The sequence below is a fragment of the Lithobates pipiens genome, unplaced genomic scaffold (genome assembly GCF_037356315.1).
Source record: "Lithobates pipiens isolate NorthernLeopardFrog02 unplaced genomic scaffold, aLitPip1_a1.2 Scaffold_22, whole genome shotgun sequence".
In the NCBI taxonomy this organism is placed as follows: domain Eukaryota; kingdom Metazoa; phylum Chordata; class Amphibia; order Anura; family Ranidae; genus Lithobates; species Lithobates pipiens.
Window position 1 is genome coordinate 98,431,626 of NW_027507784.1, and position 17,506 is coordinate 98,449,131.

The following is a 17,506-nucleotide window of genomic DNA, read 5'->3' on the forward strand; positions in this document are numbered from 1 at the left end:
TTCAACTCACTTTCAGTAGTTTCAGCTTACCCTCTATTTCGTTGCATAATAAAATCAGTATAAGAAACAATTCCCCTCTAATGCTCAGAGTTGTAAATATAGAGAAATATGTTACTATTTTAAGCCTTTTCTCTAGAACACCATACAGCGCTGGTAAAATGATTCTTCCAGCAGCATAATAATAATAACGTTATAATGGAAGAGAGTAATGAAGTGCAACTAATGAAATAATGAACCAGAAATAAAACAATATTTGGGTTAATTTTGCATCATTTAAAGTTTTAGTGAGTTTACATAAAATATGCTTTACCCAACTGTTGAAAAAAGTTGCTGTTTATCTAAATCTTCAGCTCATAAACCTGCAGTACTAGAAAATATTCATGTTTAACCCAGGATAGAGAGGAAACAACAAACTTTCAGCTTGATTGAGAATTGCATTATAAAGCTCCAATGTGCTTTCTCTTTTATTTTTTACAGGGGTGAGAAAAATTTTCACATATTTTACTACATTTATGCTGGACTTTATCACCATAAAAAGCTTTCTGAATATAACCTACCAGAAAATAAGCCTCCTAGGTAAAGCAGTTATCTATCTATCTATCTATCTATCTATCTATCTATCTATCTATCTATCTATCTATCTATCTATCTATCTATCTATCTATCTATCTATCTATCTATCTATCTATCTATCTATCTCAGCCTTTCTCAACCAAGGTCCTCCTGGAGTTTCTAGGGGTTCCTTGAGCAATGAGCAATTTCTACCTCTCAGATAAGTAACCACTGATACAAGTGATCTTTTCCCACCAGGCTGGACTGGGACACAAATTTGGCACTGGACGTCATCTAGACCGGCCCACTTTAAGTTTGCAAACACGCACAAATACAGTATATAAACTATATGCAATTGCACAAAAAAGCCTCCCCCTTACATCAGAGTCTCTAGAGAGCCCCCCTTACATCAGGGTCACGAGATCCTTTCCTTACATCAGAGTCCCCAGAGAGCCTTAGTCTTGCAGTCTTGCATCAGGGTCCCAAGAGAGCCCCCCACTTACATCAGAAACCTCAGTGAGCCTCCCCCTTGCATTGGGGTCCCCAGAGAGCCCCCCTTACATTGGGGTCCCCAGAGAGCCCCCCTTACATTGGGATCCCCAGAGAGCCCCCCTTACATTGGGGTCCCCAGAGAGCCCCCCTTACATTGGGGTCCCCAGAGAGCCCCCCTTACATTGGGGTCCCCAGAGAGCCCCCTTACATTGGGGTCCCCAGAGAGCCCCCTTACATCGGGGTCCCCAAAGAGCCCCCCACTTACATCACGGTCCCCAGAGAGCCCCCCCACTTACATCAGGGTCACCAGAGAAAGGGTGGGCAGTGAGAGATAATGCAATCTCTCTGCTGCCCATGAGGGCGAACAGTGGTGATGCAGGGCAGGCGGTGCTGCCTGTCCCCTCTCCCGCATGGTCTACCGCATGGCTGCAGAGAGGCCTCTGCCCGGTAGTGGGCGGTGGCCCTGTGCTTGGGGACCCCTGGAACTTGGGGCTATGGGTCCCAGATTCAGGGCTATAGCCCCAAAAGACACCCCTAGCGATGCCACTGGCTGTCACTGAAACTGACCCACTGAGCCATCTGCCCACTGGGATACTCCTGGTAGTCCTGATGGCCAGTACATGCCTGTTTCTCACCCAACACCAATGTAGGGGGCATTCTAACCACCAGTATAATGGGGCCCTTCTTCACTAACCATCAATATAAAGGAACACTTTGCTGACTACTAATGTAAGGGGGCACTTCTCTGACTACCAATGTAAGGGGGCACATTTGCACTGACCGACAGTGTGAAGAAGCACTATGGTTTTCATGGTCTGCATTACTTTTTTGGCCATTATTATTAGTGAAAATCATTTTGTCATATTGAGCAGCCTTGGGTTTCAAATGCACTAAGTATTTTATATTCCCTGTTCTTTTATTTACTCTTTTATCATGAGCTGAAGTAAAAAAAAACTCTTAAAGGGTAACTCCACTTTCGTGGGGAAAAAAATAGCAAATAAAGAAAAAATAATATAGCACATATAATTGCAAAACTAATCATATTGTACTTGAATGTTATTAAAGATTACTTTTCCTTTTCAATCTGCAACCACTATCGTTTTCTGAGAAGGCATTGCAATATGGCTACCTGGAGTTCTGTACACAGTGTGTGTACTGACCACTCCCCAGAAACATAATTTCCTGCTTGTGTGATTGGCTTGCCAATTTTCCCAGAAGTCTGCCTAAAGCCACGTACACACGGGCGGACTGTCTGGCCAACTTAGTCCGTCGAAACACATTTCTGCGGACAGTCCGCTCGTGTGTGGGCTTCAGCTGACTTTTTCAGCGTGCAGTCTGGCGGACTAAGTATTTCGGAATTTCCGTAATATTGTCCGTCGTACTTTGGTTTCAGCGGACAATCCGCTCGTGAGTAGGCTAGTTCGACGGACTAAGTATGGCGCATGCTCAGAAAGGATTTACACGGCGAAAGGTTGCATTGCTGTGTATTGGACTTCCTATTTCTAGTCCCGTCGTACGTGCTGTACACGTCATCGCGCAAAATTTCGACGGACTGTTTGTGCATCCGTGTGTGGTCAAGTCCGTTCATTCGAAAGTAGGACGGACTGTCCGTCGGATTGTCTGATGGACTAAGTTGGCCATACAGTCTGCCCGTGTGTACGCGGCTTTAGATACAAGTCAGATTTCAGGCATCCCATGCAACAAAAATGTAATTTTTGGTGAGATGCTTTCAATAGGAACCAGTCTAAATCGATGCAGACCCAGCACATTTCCTCATTAGTGCCCTGCAGCTGCACACCTGACAATTAATTATGAAACCACTCCCACTAGACCCACTTAGTACAGAGGCACAGACAAACACACATGGATTTCTTCAGAATAACAAAAGGTAGGAATCTGCAACAAAGGTTGTTATAATCCTTGCAATGTATATTGATCACCCAGAGCGGAATGTTTTTTTCTCAACAAAAGTGGAGTTAAGCTTTAAACAGGGATTCCCTGAGCTCTGAAAGTTTTTTCAAAGGTTCCTCTATATTAAAAAGGTTGAAAAAGACTATCTATCTATTTATGTTTGCACTACTGCGGTGGTAGATGGAACCTGTAGCTTTTTGGAATGAATGGTGTGGCTGTACGGATGGAGCCCTGCACAGTCATGCTGATTTCAAATCTGACAGCTGTTGTGGGGGAGAAGAACCCCTGCATGCTGTCAGAGTTGGGGGTGGGGATCCTGCCTCTAACATGGTCTTAAAGCTGGAACTATCCTTTAAATTGCAGCCAGCCATACATGCAAAATTATCTCATGCTGATTTTTTTAAAATTAGTTAACAAATTTACAGCATTCATTTTTGTAACTGTGGAGCATGGGACACCTAAGAAGTGGCTTATATCAGAGGAAAACATCAGCATGGGGCTGTGGAAATCCATCCCATTTTAATGCTTTGTTCCCTGAGAGAGCTCAACTATTTTTCATGCTGTGATGATTGTACAGACATTATTATTATTATACAGGATTCATATAGTGCCAACAGTTTGCGCAGTGCTGACCATTTTCTCTTATGTCTTTAGACACCTTTGCTTACACAGTCTCTCTTTACGCTGCCTTATTGAACAAGCCCAGTGTCTTTTTTCTGATTGTATTGTTCATGGGTTTTCTTTCTTTCTGTGAATAGATATATTGACAATGAGGCGGGTTCAGTGATGCAGGATATCATATCTAAAGAATCTTACAGAAGACAGTTTGCAGCAATTCAGCATTGTTTCAGGATTATAGGATTTAGTAATGAGGTGAGTACAGAGTACCAGTCATGTTTCCATATTGTGGTGACCAAATCTTGTTGCTTTCAGTAAAATAGTTTGTTAGCCAAATTAATTCACATTGGGGATTATTTACAAAAGGCAAATTCACTTTGCACTAAAAATGCACTTGGAAGTGCAGTCACTCTAAATTTAAGAGGTAGATCTGACATGAGGGGAAGCTCTGCTGATTTTATCATCCAAGCATGTGCAGGCTAAAATGCTGTTTTTTATTTTCCTTGCATGTCTCCCTCGGATCTACAGCAACTTTACTTCCAATTGCACTTGCAGTGCAAAGTGGATTTGCCTTTAGTAAATAACCCCCATTGCATTACAATGTAAAATACAGGCTGAAGAAAACTGATCTGTACCTGCATAGATAGCACAACTTTGTCTACCACAGGTTTAATAGGAAATACAGTAATTTTACCTGTAGCAACAAATCAGCTTCTGTAACTTTTCCAAGTGTACTGCATAGTGGGACCATTGGTTGAAATTGTTGCCCCACTAATAAGCTAGCAGCAGCTCCAGCTTTCCCTCACTCTTCATAGTTGATATCAAGCCAAGCCAAGTTTATAGATTTGGGCACTGAGGCATTTTTAACTGGTTCTCACTACTTTGTGGGTTAACATCGAGCCTAAGGAGCCTTGGATCTGACTCCTGGAATCGCATGGTGCCTGAAGCCGAGTGAGCCGAGCCGATACACTTAAAGGAGCCGATTTACATGCACCCTACCCCTGTAGGGGTGTAGACATCTGGTGAGTGGGGACCCTTGTGGGGGAGCACTCAAGTCACTTGAAGAGTACATGAGCACTAAAGTCACTTTATGAAAATAATTTTTTTGCTGGATTTTGCACAACCAAAGGACTACGTTTTGTGGACATTAACTTAATTTAATTTTGTTTTGTCTGGTTTTTCTATTTTTTCAGTTTTTATTGCTTTTATTTTACTTGTAATTTATATTTTTATTTCAGTTATTTCTTCAATATCAATTGTCGTACACAGTGTATATACACATATAATTTTTGGGCTAGGGTTTTTTATTGTTTTTTATTGGTTACTGCACTATATATTAGCACGTATATGGTAAATACATTTTTTAAGCACTTTTTGCACTTTATTGTGGAGTATTAATTAATTAATTATATATAACCGGGTATCACGCATTCTTTCACACAAACGGTTATTATACCATACACTAGTGGAAATACAGAACTGGAGCTGTATGACCTAGTATATGCACATATAGGTACCACACCATATAATAGTGAATAGACAGTATAAGATTTACAGCCCCCGGTTGGGCGGACAATCGGATACCCACAACAGCCATAGTGTACCCACATTAGGTTCAAGTGCAACCTCTTGGGAATAAAGAAATTTCCAGTACGCTTTTGGAAATATAGAGATGTACATATATGCTATAAAATAGATCTTGGACCCCCATACTGTCAGTAAAATACTCTCTCTCTCTTTCTGTATATATATATATATATATATATATATATATATATATATATATATATATATATATATATATATATATAAAATATATAAAATACCCTTTCTTTATATATATATATATATATATATATATATATACAAAATCTCTAATTCCACTGTTTTCTATTGAAAAAATTTGGATATAAGATATAGGACCATATGCCAGGTAGCGCCAACTACCCCACCTTAGTACATTAAATAATTTCAGAGTAGGCTGAGGAAAAAGTGAGGGCAAACCAACAGGCCCATATCTTATGCGCAATAGTGGCTAAATCCCTGTGTTCAAATGTCATGTAAGGTCTTCCATATGGTAGACATTTGTAGCCATTGTTGGATGGTAGGAATAGTAGCCTGCTTCCAATAGCGGGGGATAAGTGATTTTGCGGCATTTAGGAGGTGTGGGGTTATGGAGCGCCTATATCAGCCTACTGGTTTGTCTGTTCAGTGGAATAGTACAACCCATGGGTCATTTGGCATAGGGAAGCCTTGTTTTTTTTTTAAATAATTTGTAGGATTAAGGACCAAAACGACTGTATTAGAGGGGACTGCCACCATGTGAGTGTGGATGGCAACTTCACCGCAACCTCTCCAACAAAGAGTGGGGGAATCTGGGAAGATACAGTGGAGATTGGCAAGGGTATGGTGCCACCTTTTTAATATTTTGTAATTAACTTCTATAGACCTCAATAAGATGGATGAAGTGTGGGTAAGTTGAAGTATCGTGGATCGCTGTGCGTCTGTGAGGGAACGTTGCAGATCCCGTTCCCAATCTCCAATATAACCCTAAACTTGCTCATCCATGTCTTTATTGACCTTGCTTTGTGCACAGTCATGTTGGAACAGTAACTGTTGCCACCAGGGGTCAAGTCCTGGAGAAAATAGTGTGGGAACTCCCACCCAAGATCCACTCCTCCACCCAAAAAAATAATGAAACGCCCATATGCACAAACACTTCAAAAGTGGTATTTTTCATAAAATTTTTCGTATTGTGTGTATGAAGCTTAATTGTTAGTACAGTAATTCTCTGAATAATCAGCATTCATTCAATTGTGCTTCCATGCAAATGTGAACATCATGTTCTGATCTTTATTGGGGAATGTTATTTTGTATATAGAGTGTTTGTTTACGTGTGAGTTTACACTTTTCATTGAACAGAGTTTGGATAACACAGGGTTAAACGGAAAGGTCATAAATTAACTGCACATTATCTGGACAGAATGCTTGTTGAGATAGTGATGTGTTCCTGCTTAGGAGATGTATGTTAGCTTGGGGGGGCTGCAAACTCTGCAGGGCTCCAACACACACTCGCTGCTATTCCAACCCTTCACATATTTCTACATAAACTTCCCTCATGGCATTAAACTTTGCCAGGTATTGTGCTCATCTTAAATCCCCAAAGTCCCTCAGCTCACCTCTCTCCCTGCATGTCCTGTGAGCAGAATAGCTGTGCTCCTCCTCTGGGTTCTCTCATCATATGGCACTAAGGATAGAGGAGGGGGGGACACTCAGTGGGACACACAGAGCAAGTATGCAGGAGATTAGGGGGGGGGGGATGAGGAGACAGAAAATCAGGAGGGGCTGGCAGGGAGGATCATCACGAGAAGTCTAATTAAATACAATCTCTTAGCAGCAGGGACCTGATCTACCCATCAGCTAGCTGTGATTGACAGGTAGATCGAAGAGGAAGCTGTCATGGGGCCCCCTACTGGCAATGCCTGAATGGTCAGTCCACCCCCTGGTGTGTGGCACTTGCTACTGCGAGCTGCGTCGGCGGCTGCTGGTTTAGCACCTGCCACACAACTTGCATTCTTCAAAGTCTTGCAGGATGCGGCTGCTAATGGGAACTGAGTTCCTGTTGTGGAAAAAGTACAGGAACTCTGTTCCCAATGCGTTTCCGCAGGACTTGAGCCCTGGTTGCCACAAAGTTGGGAGCATGAAATTGTCCAAAATGTCTTGGTATGCTGATGCCTTAGGAGTTCCCTTCACTGGAATTAAGGGGCCAAGCCCAACCCCTGAAAAACAACTCCATACCATAATCCCCCCTCCACCAAATGATTTGGACCAGTGCATAAAACAAGGCCCATAAAGACATGGATGAGTGAGTTTGGGGTAGAGAAAATTGAATGTCCTGACCTCAACTCGATAGGGATGAATTAGAGCAGAGCCAGGCCTTGTCGTCCACCTCAGTGTCTGACCTCACAAATGCGCTCCCGGAAGCACGATCAAACATTCCTATAGACGCACTCCTAAACCTTCCCAGAAGAGTTGAAGCTGCTATAGCTGTAAGGCCGCGTACACACGCGCGGACTGTTGGCCCAACTTTGTCCGTCCAACAGTTTGAGCGAACAGTCCGCTCAAACTTAGCATGGACGGACATGGCCACACACGACGGACGAACAGTTTGCTGAAACCGTGCGCGATGACGTGAACGGCACGTACGACGGGACGAAAAATACGACGTCCTATACACTGCAATGCAACCTTCCGACGTGGAAATCCTTTCTGAGCATGCGCGAGACTTAGTTGGCCGAACAAGCCTACACACGAGCGAACAGTCCGCTGAAACCTTGTTTCAGCGGACAGTTTTTCGGAATTTCCGTAAGACCTTGTTCGGCCAACTGTCCGCTGAAACTGTCCGCTGAAGCCCCACACACGAGCGGACTGTCCGCCCAAACACTGTTCAGCGGACAAGGTTGGGCGAACAGTCCGCGCGTGTGTACGCGGCCTAAAGGGTAGGCCAACACAATATTGAACCCTACGGACTAAGACTGGGATGTCAGTAAAGTTCATGTGCATGTAAAGGCAGTCGCCCCAATCCTTTTGGTAATATAGTATATATATATATATTTTATATATATATATATATATATATATATATATATATATATATATCTACAGTTTGTTCATAAGTTTACATACCCTGGTGGAATTTATGATTTCTTGGCCCATTTTCAGAGAATACTGTATGAACTGTATGAATGATAACACAAACACATCTCCTTCACTCATGGTTTGTGTTTGGCTGAAGCCATTTATTATCAATCAACTCTGTTTACTCTTTTTTTGAATCATAATGACAACAGAAACTACTCAAATGACCCTGATCAAAAGTTTACATATCCTGGTGATTTTGGCCTGATAACATGCACACAAATTGACACAAAGGGTTTTGAATAGCTATCAAAGGTAACCATCGCGCATGATTTGTTTGCTTGAAATTAGTGTGTGTATAAAAGGTCAATGAGTTTCTGGACTTCTGATAGACCCTTGCATCTTTCATCCAGTGCTGCACTGACGTTTCTGGATTCTGAGTCATGGGGAAAGCAAAAGAATTGTCAAAGGATCTGCGGGAAAAGGTAGTTGAACTGTATAAAACAGGAAAAGGATATAAAAAGATATACAAAGAATTGAGAATGCCAATCAGCTGTGTTGAAACTCAAATCATAAAGTGGAAAATGAGGGGTTCTGTTGAAACCAAACCACGATCAGGTAGACCAACTAAAATTTCAGCCACTACTGCCAGGAAAATTGTTTGGGATGCAAAGAAAAACCCACAAATAACTTCAGGTGAAATACAGGACTCTGAAAACATGTGGTGTGGCTGTTTCAAGATGCACAAAAAGGAGGCACTTGAGGAAAGATGGGTTGCATGGTCGAGTCGCAAGAAGAAAGCCATTACTATGCAAATGCCACAAAGTATCCCACTTACAATACGTCAAACAGCACAGAAACAAGCCTCAAACCTTCTGGCACAAAGTTATTTGGAGCGATGAGACCAAAATTTAGCTTTTTGACCACAACCATAAACGCTACATTTGGAGAGGAGTCAACTAGGCCTCTGATGAAAGTTACACCATTCCTACTGTGAAACACAGAGGTCGATCACTGATGTTTTGGGGATGTGTGAGCTACAAAGGCACAGGAAATTTGGTCAAAATTGATGGCAGGAACATTTGCATTCATCAGCCAGGAAGCTGCGCATGGGATGACTTGAACATTCCAAGATGACAATGATCCAAAACACAAGCCCAGGTCATTCTGTCATTGGCTGCAGCAGAATAAAGTGAAGGTTCTGGAGTGGCCACCTCAGGCTCCTGACCTGGGGAGATCTCCAACGTGCAGTTCATGCAAGACAGCCCAAAAATTTCCAGGAATTGCAGACTTTTTGCCAAGAGGAATGGGCAGCTTTACTATCTTGGAGGATAAAGAGCCTCATCCACAAATCAAGCAAAAGACTTCAAGCTGTCATTGATGTTAAAGGGGGCAATACACAGTATTAACCACTTGCCGACCGCCGCACGCCGATCCACATCCCTACTTTGAGGACAGATATCGTTGTTATGGCAGCAGCTAGCTGCCATAACCCCGGTATCCTCGTGTTCGGACGGCTGTCGGCTACAAGATAAAAGTGGTCTCTCCTGCGGATTCGCCACAAGATCACTTTTAGCGGTGGCGGGAGAGGGGCCCCCCTTCCACCGCAATCCGGTGCCCTCCGCCGCTTATCGGAGCCATTGGCAGTGGCAGAGGCGATCGCGTGTGTCTCCTTGCTAGGTATGGAGACGCGTGAGGGGAAGATGGCCCATCTCCATACCATAGGTGGGCGGAAGCGACGTCAAAACGTCACTTCAACCCATACTTCTTAAAGGCACTTTTTTTTATGTCATTTTTTCCAAATGACAATTTTTTTTTTTTCAATTTTTTTGCATTTAAGGACTTTTTGACCCACAGATCTCATATTTAAGAGGACAACTATTGGCAACTATTAGGATCACTTGCTATGTTCAGAGTCTTATTCACTGAATGTCATCACATCATTAGATATATTGAGAAGTATATATTTGTTGGTCAGAAATTTGATGGAATGGCACAAGCACTTCTATTACATGGAACTTATACAGTTATTTGACTGGACTTTCTTGTGTTATTGCATTTTTTTGTTTTTGTTTCTTAAACAGCAGCTTTTAATGTAATTTGTATTTTTCTAATCTTTTCGATCCATCATAGTGGTTAGTGGGATAAGCACAATTTAATGTCTACCTATTTATAACCTATAAGAAACTTAGCAGTGTAGATAGGCCGGTTTGTACACTTAGTTTAACATTATATATATATATTGTGAGGGGTTAGCTCGGTAGCGGGTGTGTGTGACCCCCTGGATGGGTTCACAACACAAAGTCAGGCACAGCAGACAGCGGTGTAGGTTCAAAAAACAAAAGATCCGGTTTATTTCTGCTACATGCAGTGATACATAAACAGCCAAACAAAATAAAACAGGAAAATAAATCCTGGTCAGCTTGACCTCTAACTACACACGTAGACTCCCTGTCTAACAACTGGGTGCAGCCTTGTGCTGCCCCAGTCCCTGTCTCTATTGTAGGGGTTTGCCACACAGGCGTTAACTCACCGCACAGAACAGATCTCAGACTCCCCAGTCTATACACACAAAACTGGTTCCAGGATGGAGCATCTCCCTATGCATGCTGGGGTTTTTTGTAGAGGTCTTAATGAGCCCACTTACTACAGCTGGGCTCATTAACTCTTCCCCTCTAATTGTAAAAGTCTGCATACAGCCTGAATCTAGGACACACATATTTCCCATCCTGAATACAACCAGGTGATTTTACCTGCATGCTGCCACATACCCCCCCCTCTTGTTTCAACCTTGGGGTTGTAACACAAGTAGCCAGACACGCATGTATCCGAGACAAAGCATCCACATTCCCCATTTTAACACCAGGGCGATGCTTAACTGTAAAGTTAAATTCCTGTAGGGCCAGGAACCACCTATTTACCCTTCTATTGGTCTCCTTGTTTTGAGCCATCCACTTTAAAGTAGCGTGATCAGTCACCAGGTCAAAGTGCCTACCTAGCAGATAGTACCGAAGGGAATCTAGAGCCCACTTCACTGCTAAACATTCCTTCTCAATCGTGGAGTAATTTACCTCATGGGACTTCAACTTCCTGCTGAGGTAAATGACTGGGTGCTCTTCCCCGTTCCAGACCTGGGATAACACTGCTCCTAACCCAACGTCTGACGCATCAGTTTGTACAACAAAGTCCTTAGAGAAGTCTGGTGAGTACAACACTGGCTGGCTACATAAGGCTGTTTTTAAGGACTGAAATGCTTCCTCAGCCTCTGGGGACCATTTAACCATAACCGACTCTTTCCCTTTTGTCAGGTTGGTTAGGGGCACAGCCTGAGAAGAAAAATGGGGAATGAATCGTCGATAATAGCCAGCGATTCCCAGAAAGGCTCGTACCTGTTTCTTGCTGTTGGGACGTGGCCAACTCTGTATGGCCTCGACTTTATTGACTTGGGGTTTTATCACCCCCCTCCCAATAGTGTACCCAAGATATTTGGCCTCCTCCTGTCCAATGGTACACTTCTTTGGATTGGCCGTAAACCCAGCTTCCCGGATAGAGTCTAGGACTGCTTGTACTTTTGGCAAATGTGAGACCCAGTCTGTGCTATGGATAATCACATCATCCAGGTAAGCTGCAGCATATTTCTGATGGGGCCTCAGAATCGTATCCATTTTCCGCTGGAATGTTGCCGGTGCATTCTGTAACCCAAACGGCATTCTCTTATATTGGAATGCCCCATCTGGGGTTACAAACGCAGTTTTCTCCTTGGCCGACTCGGCCAGGGGAATTTGCCAATACCCTTTGGTGAGATCAAGAGTTGTCATATATCGGGCTGTTCCCAGCCGGTCAATCAACTCATCTATACGTGGCATGGGGTAGGTGTCAAATTTTGTAACTTTATTTAATTGTCTAAAATCGTTACAAAACCGCCAGCTCCCATCAGGTTTGGGCACTAGTACAATAGGACTGGACCAGTCACTCTGGGACTCCTCTATCACACCCAATTCCAGCATCCTTTGAACCTCCCCACGTATTGCCTCCCGTCGGGCCTCTGGTATTCTATAAGGTTTTAGTTTTACCCTTTCTCCTGGCGGGGTGATAATGTCATGCTCTACGCCAGATGTTTGTCCTGGAAGCTCAGAGAAAATCTCTTTGTTACGAAGTACAAACTCTTTAACCTCCTGTTGTTGGGGTTTCGATAAGGTGTCTGCTATTCCAACCTCAGGAACTAAGCAATCAGGCTGTACTTGTGACAAAGTCTCTGCGACTAGGGATTCCCTATCCCTCCAGGCTTTCAGCAGATTGACGTGATAGATCTGCTCCGGCTTTCGCCTTCCTGGCTGTCTAACCCTGTAGTTCACCTCACTAATTTTTTCAATTACTTCATATGGACCTTGCCATTTGGCCAGAAATTTGCTTTCAACCGTAGGGACTAGCACCAAGACCCTATCCCCCGGGGAAAAAGTACGGGTCTTGGCCCCACGGTTGTACACTCTCTGCTGTGCTAACTGCGCTTGGGTCAAATGTTCCTTTACAATTGGCATTACCTGTGCAATTCTATCTTGCATCAGGGCGACGTGCTCAATCACACTCCTGTGAGGAGAACTCTCATTTTCCCAAGTTTCCTTGGCGATATCCAGCAGCCCTCTTGGGTGTCTCCCATAGAGCAACTCGAAGGGTGAGAAACCCGTAGAGGATTGGGGTACCTCCCTAATGGAAAACATCAGATAGGGTATTAGACAATCCCAATTCTTTCCATCTCTATCCACCACCTTCTTTAACATTTGTTTTAGGGTTTTGTTGAATCTTTCAACCAACCCATCTGTTTGGGGGTGATACACAGATGCACGCATTTGCTTCACTTTGTACAACTTGCATAATTCTTTCATAACCCGGGACATAAAGGGTGTACCTTGGTCCGTAAGCAGTTCCTTACAAATACCCACGCGGCTAAAAACAAGGGATAGCTCTTTGGCTATGGTTTTGGCCGAGGTATTTCGGAGAGGAATTGCTTCCGGATAACGGGTGGCATAGTCCAATATAACCAAAATGTACTGATGCCCACTAGCAGACTTCATTATCGGACCTACCAAATCCATTGCGATCCTCTCAAAGGGGACCTCAATGATAGGAAGAGGTACCAGTGGGTTACGTAAATGTGGCATAGGTGCCGACTTCTGACACACAGGGCAGGAGGAACAATACTTTTCTATTTCCTTCATGACCCCAGGCCAATAGAATCTCTGCAATACCCTCTCTCTGGTTTTCTCTGTCCCCAGATGACCTCCCAGAATGTGTCCATGAGCCAATTCTAACACCAACTCCCTGTAAGGTTTGGGCACCACAAGTTGCTCAATGGTTTCTTCTGCCCTTTGAGCCACTCGATACAGCAGGTCCCTTTCCATAGTGAAGTAAGGATAAGTGCAAGTCTTATCTGGGTTCACTAACTCGCCATCTATTTTCACCACATTTTCCCGTGCCTTTATTAGGGTGGGGTCTTTTAACTGTTCTGTGGCAAAATTTTCCCTGTGAACCTCAAGATCCGAAAACTCCACAGACGGCATGTTTTCATCTGAGGATGTTGGCTCCTCCCCAGTTTCTCGAGTTTCCCCCGCCAATACCGACAAGGGAAATTCAGGAGAGTCCTCACCACTCCCAGAGGAATTCTGGTCATTCTCCTGGTCTATAGGGGCACCAGTGGGGGGCTCAGGACAATCCCAGAGTTCCCAGAATTTTGGAAAATCCCTTCCCACAATAGCATCATGTGGTAAGTGAGACACTAACCCCACCTGATGAGAGAGGTTACCTTTGGGGGTCTCAAAAAACACTGAAGTTACAGGATACTCTCGGGTGTCCCCATGCACACAAATAACAGCCACCCTGTTCTTCCCAGAGACCTCTGTAGTAACTAATTCAGCTTTTATCAATGTTACCAGGCTACCTGAATCTAGCAACACATCAACATGTCTACCATTAATACACATTTTACATAAATGTCTCTCAGGTCCCCGAATGGCAGTGCATGCAACTGTCGCAAACAGCGACTGACGTCTCTCCCTTATAAAGTCACATTGCATAGGCTCATCCACAACTGGGCAATTGGCTGCAATATGTCCCTCTTGCCGGCAGTGGTAGCAAATAATTTTTTCCGCTGCCTCTTGCAGCATGGGCTTCCTGGGCTGCTCCCGCCAGACCTTAGGTAGAACTCCCACCCTCTCACTCTCTCCACCCTCACCCCTTGGAGTCATCTTACCCGCCACTGGGGATGATCTGGTCTTAGGGGGGAAAGTCCGTGAGTCCCTGGAAGAGGTGGTCAAGTTCTCTGTAGCCAAGTACCTCTCAACCAGATCCACAAGTTTATCTGCATTTTCTGGGTCTCCATGGCTTACCCATTTTTGGATGGCAGTAGGAAGAGCTCTCAGGAAACGATCCATAACCACACGTTCCACAATGTTTGGTGCGGTCAAAATCTCTGGCTGCAGCCACTTCCTGCTCAGGTGAATGAGATCATACATTTGAGACCTGGGAGGTTTTCCAACCTGAAAAGTCCAGTTATGCACACGCTGAGCCCGGACTGCCAGGGTGACACCCAGCCGTGCCAATATTTCTGCTTTTAGCACCACATAGTCTTTTGCTTGGTCAGGCTCTAGGTCATAATAAGCTTTCTGCGATTCCCCAGTTAACAGAGGGGCCACCAGTCCAGCCCATTGCTCCTTAGGCCACTTTTCCCTTTCAGCAGTCCTTTCAAATGTGGTCAAAAACACCTCCGGATCATCCTCTCCAGTCATTTTTGTCAGTAAACGGCTCACACCAAAGGATGCGGTATTATTGTACCCACTTGCTTCATTGGTCTGCGGACGTTGCTGTATCAATGTCTCTATTTGCTGTTGAAAATTCTGCTCTTGCTTCTGCAACAGGTCTATGAAGCGGGCTTCAGATCGCTGCTGGGCTTGTTGCTGAGCTTCCAAACTCTGCTGCAAAGTTGCATTTGTCTGCTGCTGATTTGCATTTGCCTGCTGCTGGGCTTCCAAACTCTGCTGCAAAGTTGCATTTGTCTGCTGCTGATTTGCATTTGCCTGCTGCTGGGCTTGTTGTTGAGCTGCAAGGCTCTTTTGTAAAGCTGCATTTGTTTGCTGCTGATTTGCATTTGCTTGCTGCTGGTTTGCATTTGCTAGAGCCAGCTGTCTCAGTATCTCCTCCATTGCTGGCCTTTTAAAAAAAATTGAAAAAAAACTTGCCCGCATTCTCCACCAACTGTGAGGGGTTAGCTCTGTAGCGGGTGTGTGTGACCCCCTGGATGGGTTCACAACACAAAGTCAGGCACAGCAGACAGCGGTGTAGGTTCAAAAAACAAAAGATCCGGTTTATTTCTGCTACATGCAGTGATACATAAACAGCCAAACAAAATAAAACAGGAAAATAAATCCTGGTCAGCTTGACCTCTAACTACACACGTAGACTCCCTGTCTAACAACTGGGTGCAGCCTTGTGCTGCCCCAGTCCCTGTCTCTATTGTAGGGGTTTGCCACACAGGCGTTAACTCACCGCACAGAACAGATCTCAGACTCCCCAGTCTATACACACAAAACTGGTTCCAGGATGGAGCATCTCCCTATGCATGCTGGGGTTTTTTGTAGAGGTCTTAATGAGCCCACTTACTACAGCTGGGCTCATTAACTCTTCCCCTCTAATTGTAAAAGTCTGCATACAGCCTGAATCTAGGACACACATATTTCCCATCCTGAATACAACCAGGTGATTTTACCTGCGTGCTGCCACAATATATATATATATATATATATATATATATATATATATATATATATATATATACATATACACACACACATTATAATTACTCTTTTTCTTTTTTTATAAGTGATCGCATGACCTCTGTTCTTAGATGCATAAGGGGCTTAGAGAGCTGAGAGTTAGGGGTAGCAGGAGGGAGAGACACTGCAAGTACATTGCTCTTCCCAGTGATTAGTTGTGCAAGGGGGCATGCCACCACAAGTCTGATAACTGGAGTACAGGCAAGATGTGCCCCCAAGTAGAATGCAAAGAAGAAAACTGACCAACCTGGGATGGATGTGCTTCCACGCTAAGCATGGTCAGTTTGAACTAGGAAAGCAGGGAGATGGAAAAGCAGAATTACCAGGAATTTCACACAAAGAAAGCAATGCAAAGAGAACAGGATACCTTTTAATACGATTATATTGTACAACAGGCACATATCACAAGATCATGAAATGTTGGGGTAACATACACTTTAAGGAAGCCCATTTATCTAATTGGGCTGCCGATGCACCACTACAGACAGGAAAATTCACTTTACTACTTTTCCCAATGCAGTGCACTGCACAAGGCTTAGTGCATTACTGTGTGTGATGTGCTGTAAAGCAGGCGCCTTCCTATAGTGCAATTGGGTTCTGTAGATGTGGCAACGTGTGTGCGTTACAGCAAGGCATAGGTGTAAGGTCAACCTTACCATTCTCCGATTGGTGAACTGCTTTATGTCAAATAACTATTTTAGAGATGCAATCTATTTATAGATTAAGTCTCAGAAATGCAATTCTGTTAAATATAAAAACGCCAATGCAAAAGATGAATATTGTTAAAATAGGCATCATCTGCAATAGACTAGTGATATGTTTACTTTCTCTGTATAGTGATCATCTAAGATTGTATACATGTCTTGTAACTTTCACCTTTAATTACAGGAGGTCCATTCAGTGTACAGGATACTGGCTGGAATACTAAATACAGGAAACATTGAATTTACTGCCATTTCTTCTAAGCATCAGATAGACAAGAGCGAAGTTCCGGATGGAGAAGCCTTAGAAAATGGTATAATGAAGCATCCAGCATAAAGGCTGAATGTGCTTTTTATATCACTGATAATATGTTTAATTAGCTATTTCATTTCCTTAACAACAAGGAAAAAAAAAAACATGAAAATAATGTAGGCTTAATGTATTTCACATTCCCCCTAAATGGCATGTCGTTGGAATTGGAAATAAAGTTCATATTGTTTAGTCCACCAAAATTAAAATACTTTAACTATAGCCGAATATTCCAGAGGTTCCAAGCTTTGCTCACTGTCTTGTTTCACTTTGTGTGGAATTTTCTGTAACTAATGTATTTGCCATAAGCAGAGTGGACCACTGCCTACAGGTGGCAGAGAAAAAGAGTAAGCTTTTCCCTGTATAGCTATTGCCCACACTTTTTGTCACCAGTAGTAATATGATCATCATAATCTCCTAAATGATTATTTACACAGTCAAAATATTGTAATTAGAAA

The 17,506-nt window shown here is 43.4% G+C and overlaps 1 protein-coding gene across 1 annotated transcript in view; it reads left to right on the plus strand.

Moving 5' to 3' along the window:
• MYO3B (myosin IIIB) overlaps positions 1-17,506 on the plus strand; it is a 583,926-nt gene that overhangs the window by 305,053 nt on the left and 261,367 nt on the right. Inside the window, exons 15-17 of the mRNA XM_077447966.1 lie at positions 478-576; positions 3,714-3,828; positions 16,926-17,052. Of these exons, the coding sequence (XP_077304092.1) occupies positions 478-576; positions 3,714-3,828; positions 16,926-17,052 (341 nt within the window). The remainder of the gene's footprint in view (positions 1-477; positions 577-3,713; positions 3,829-16,925; positions 17,053-17,506) is intronic.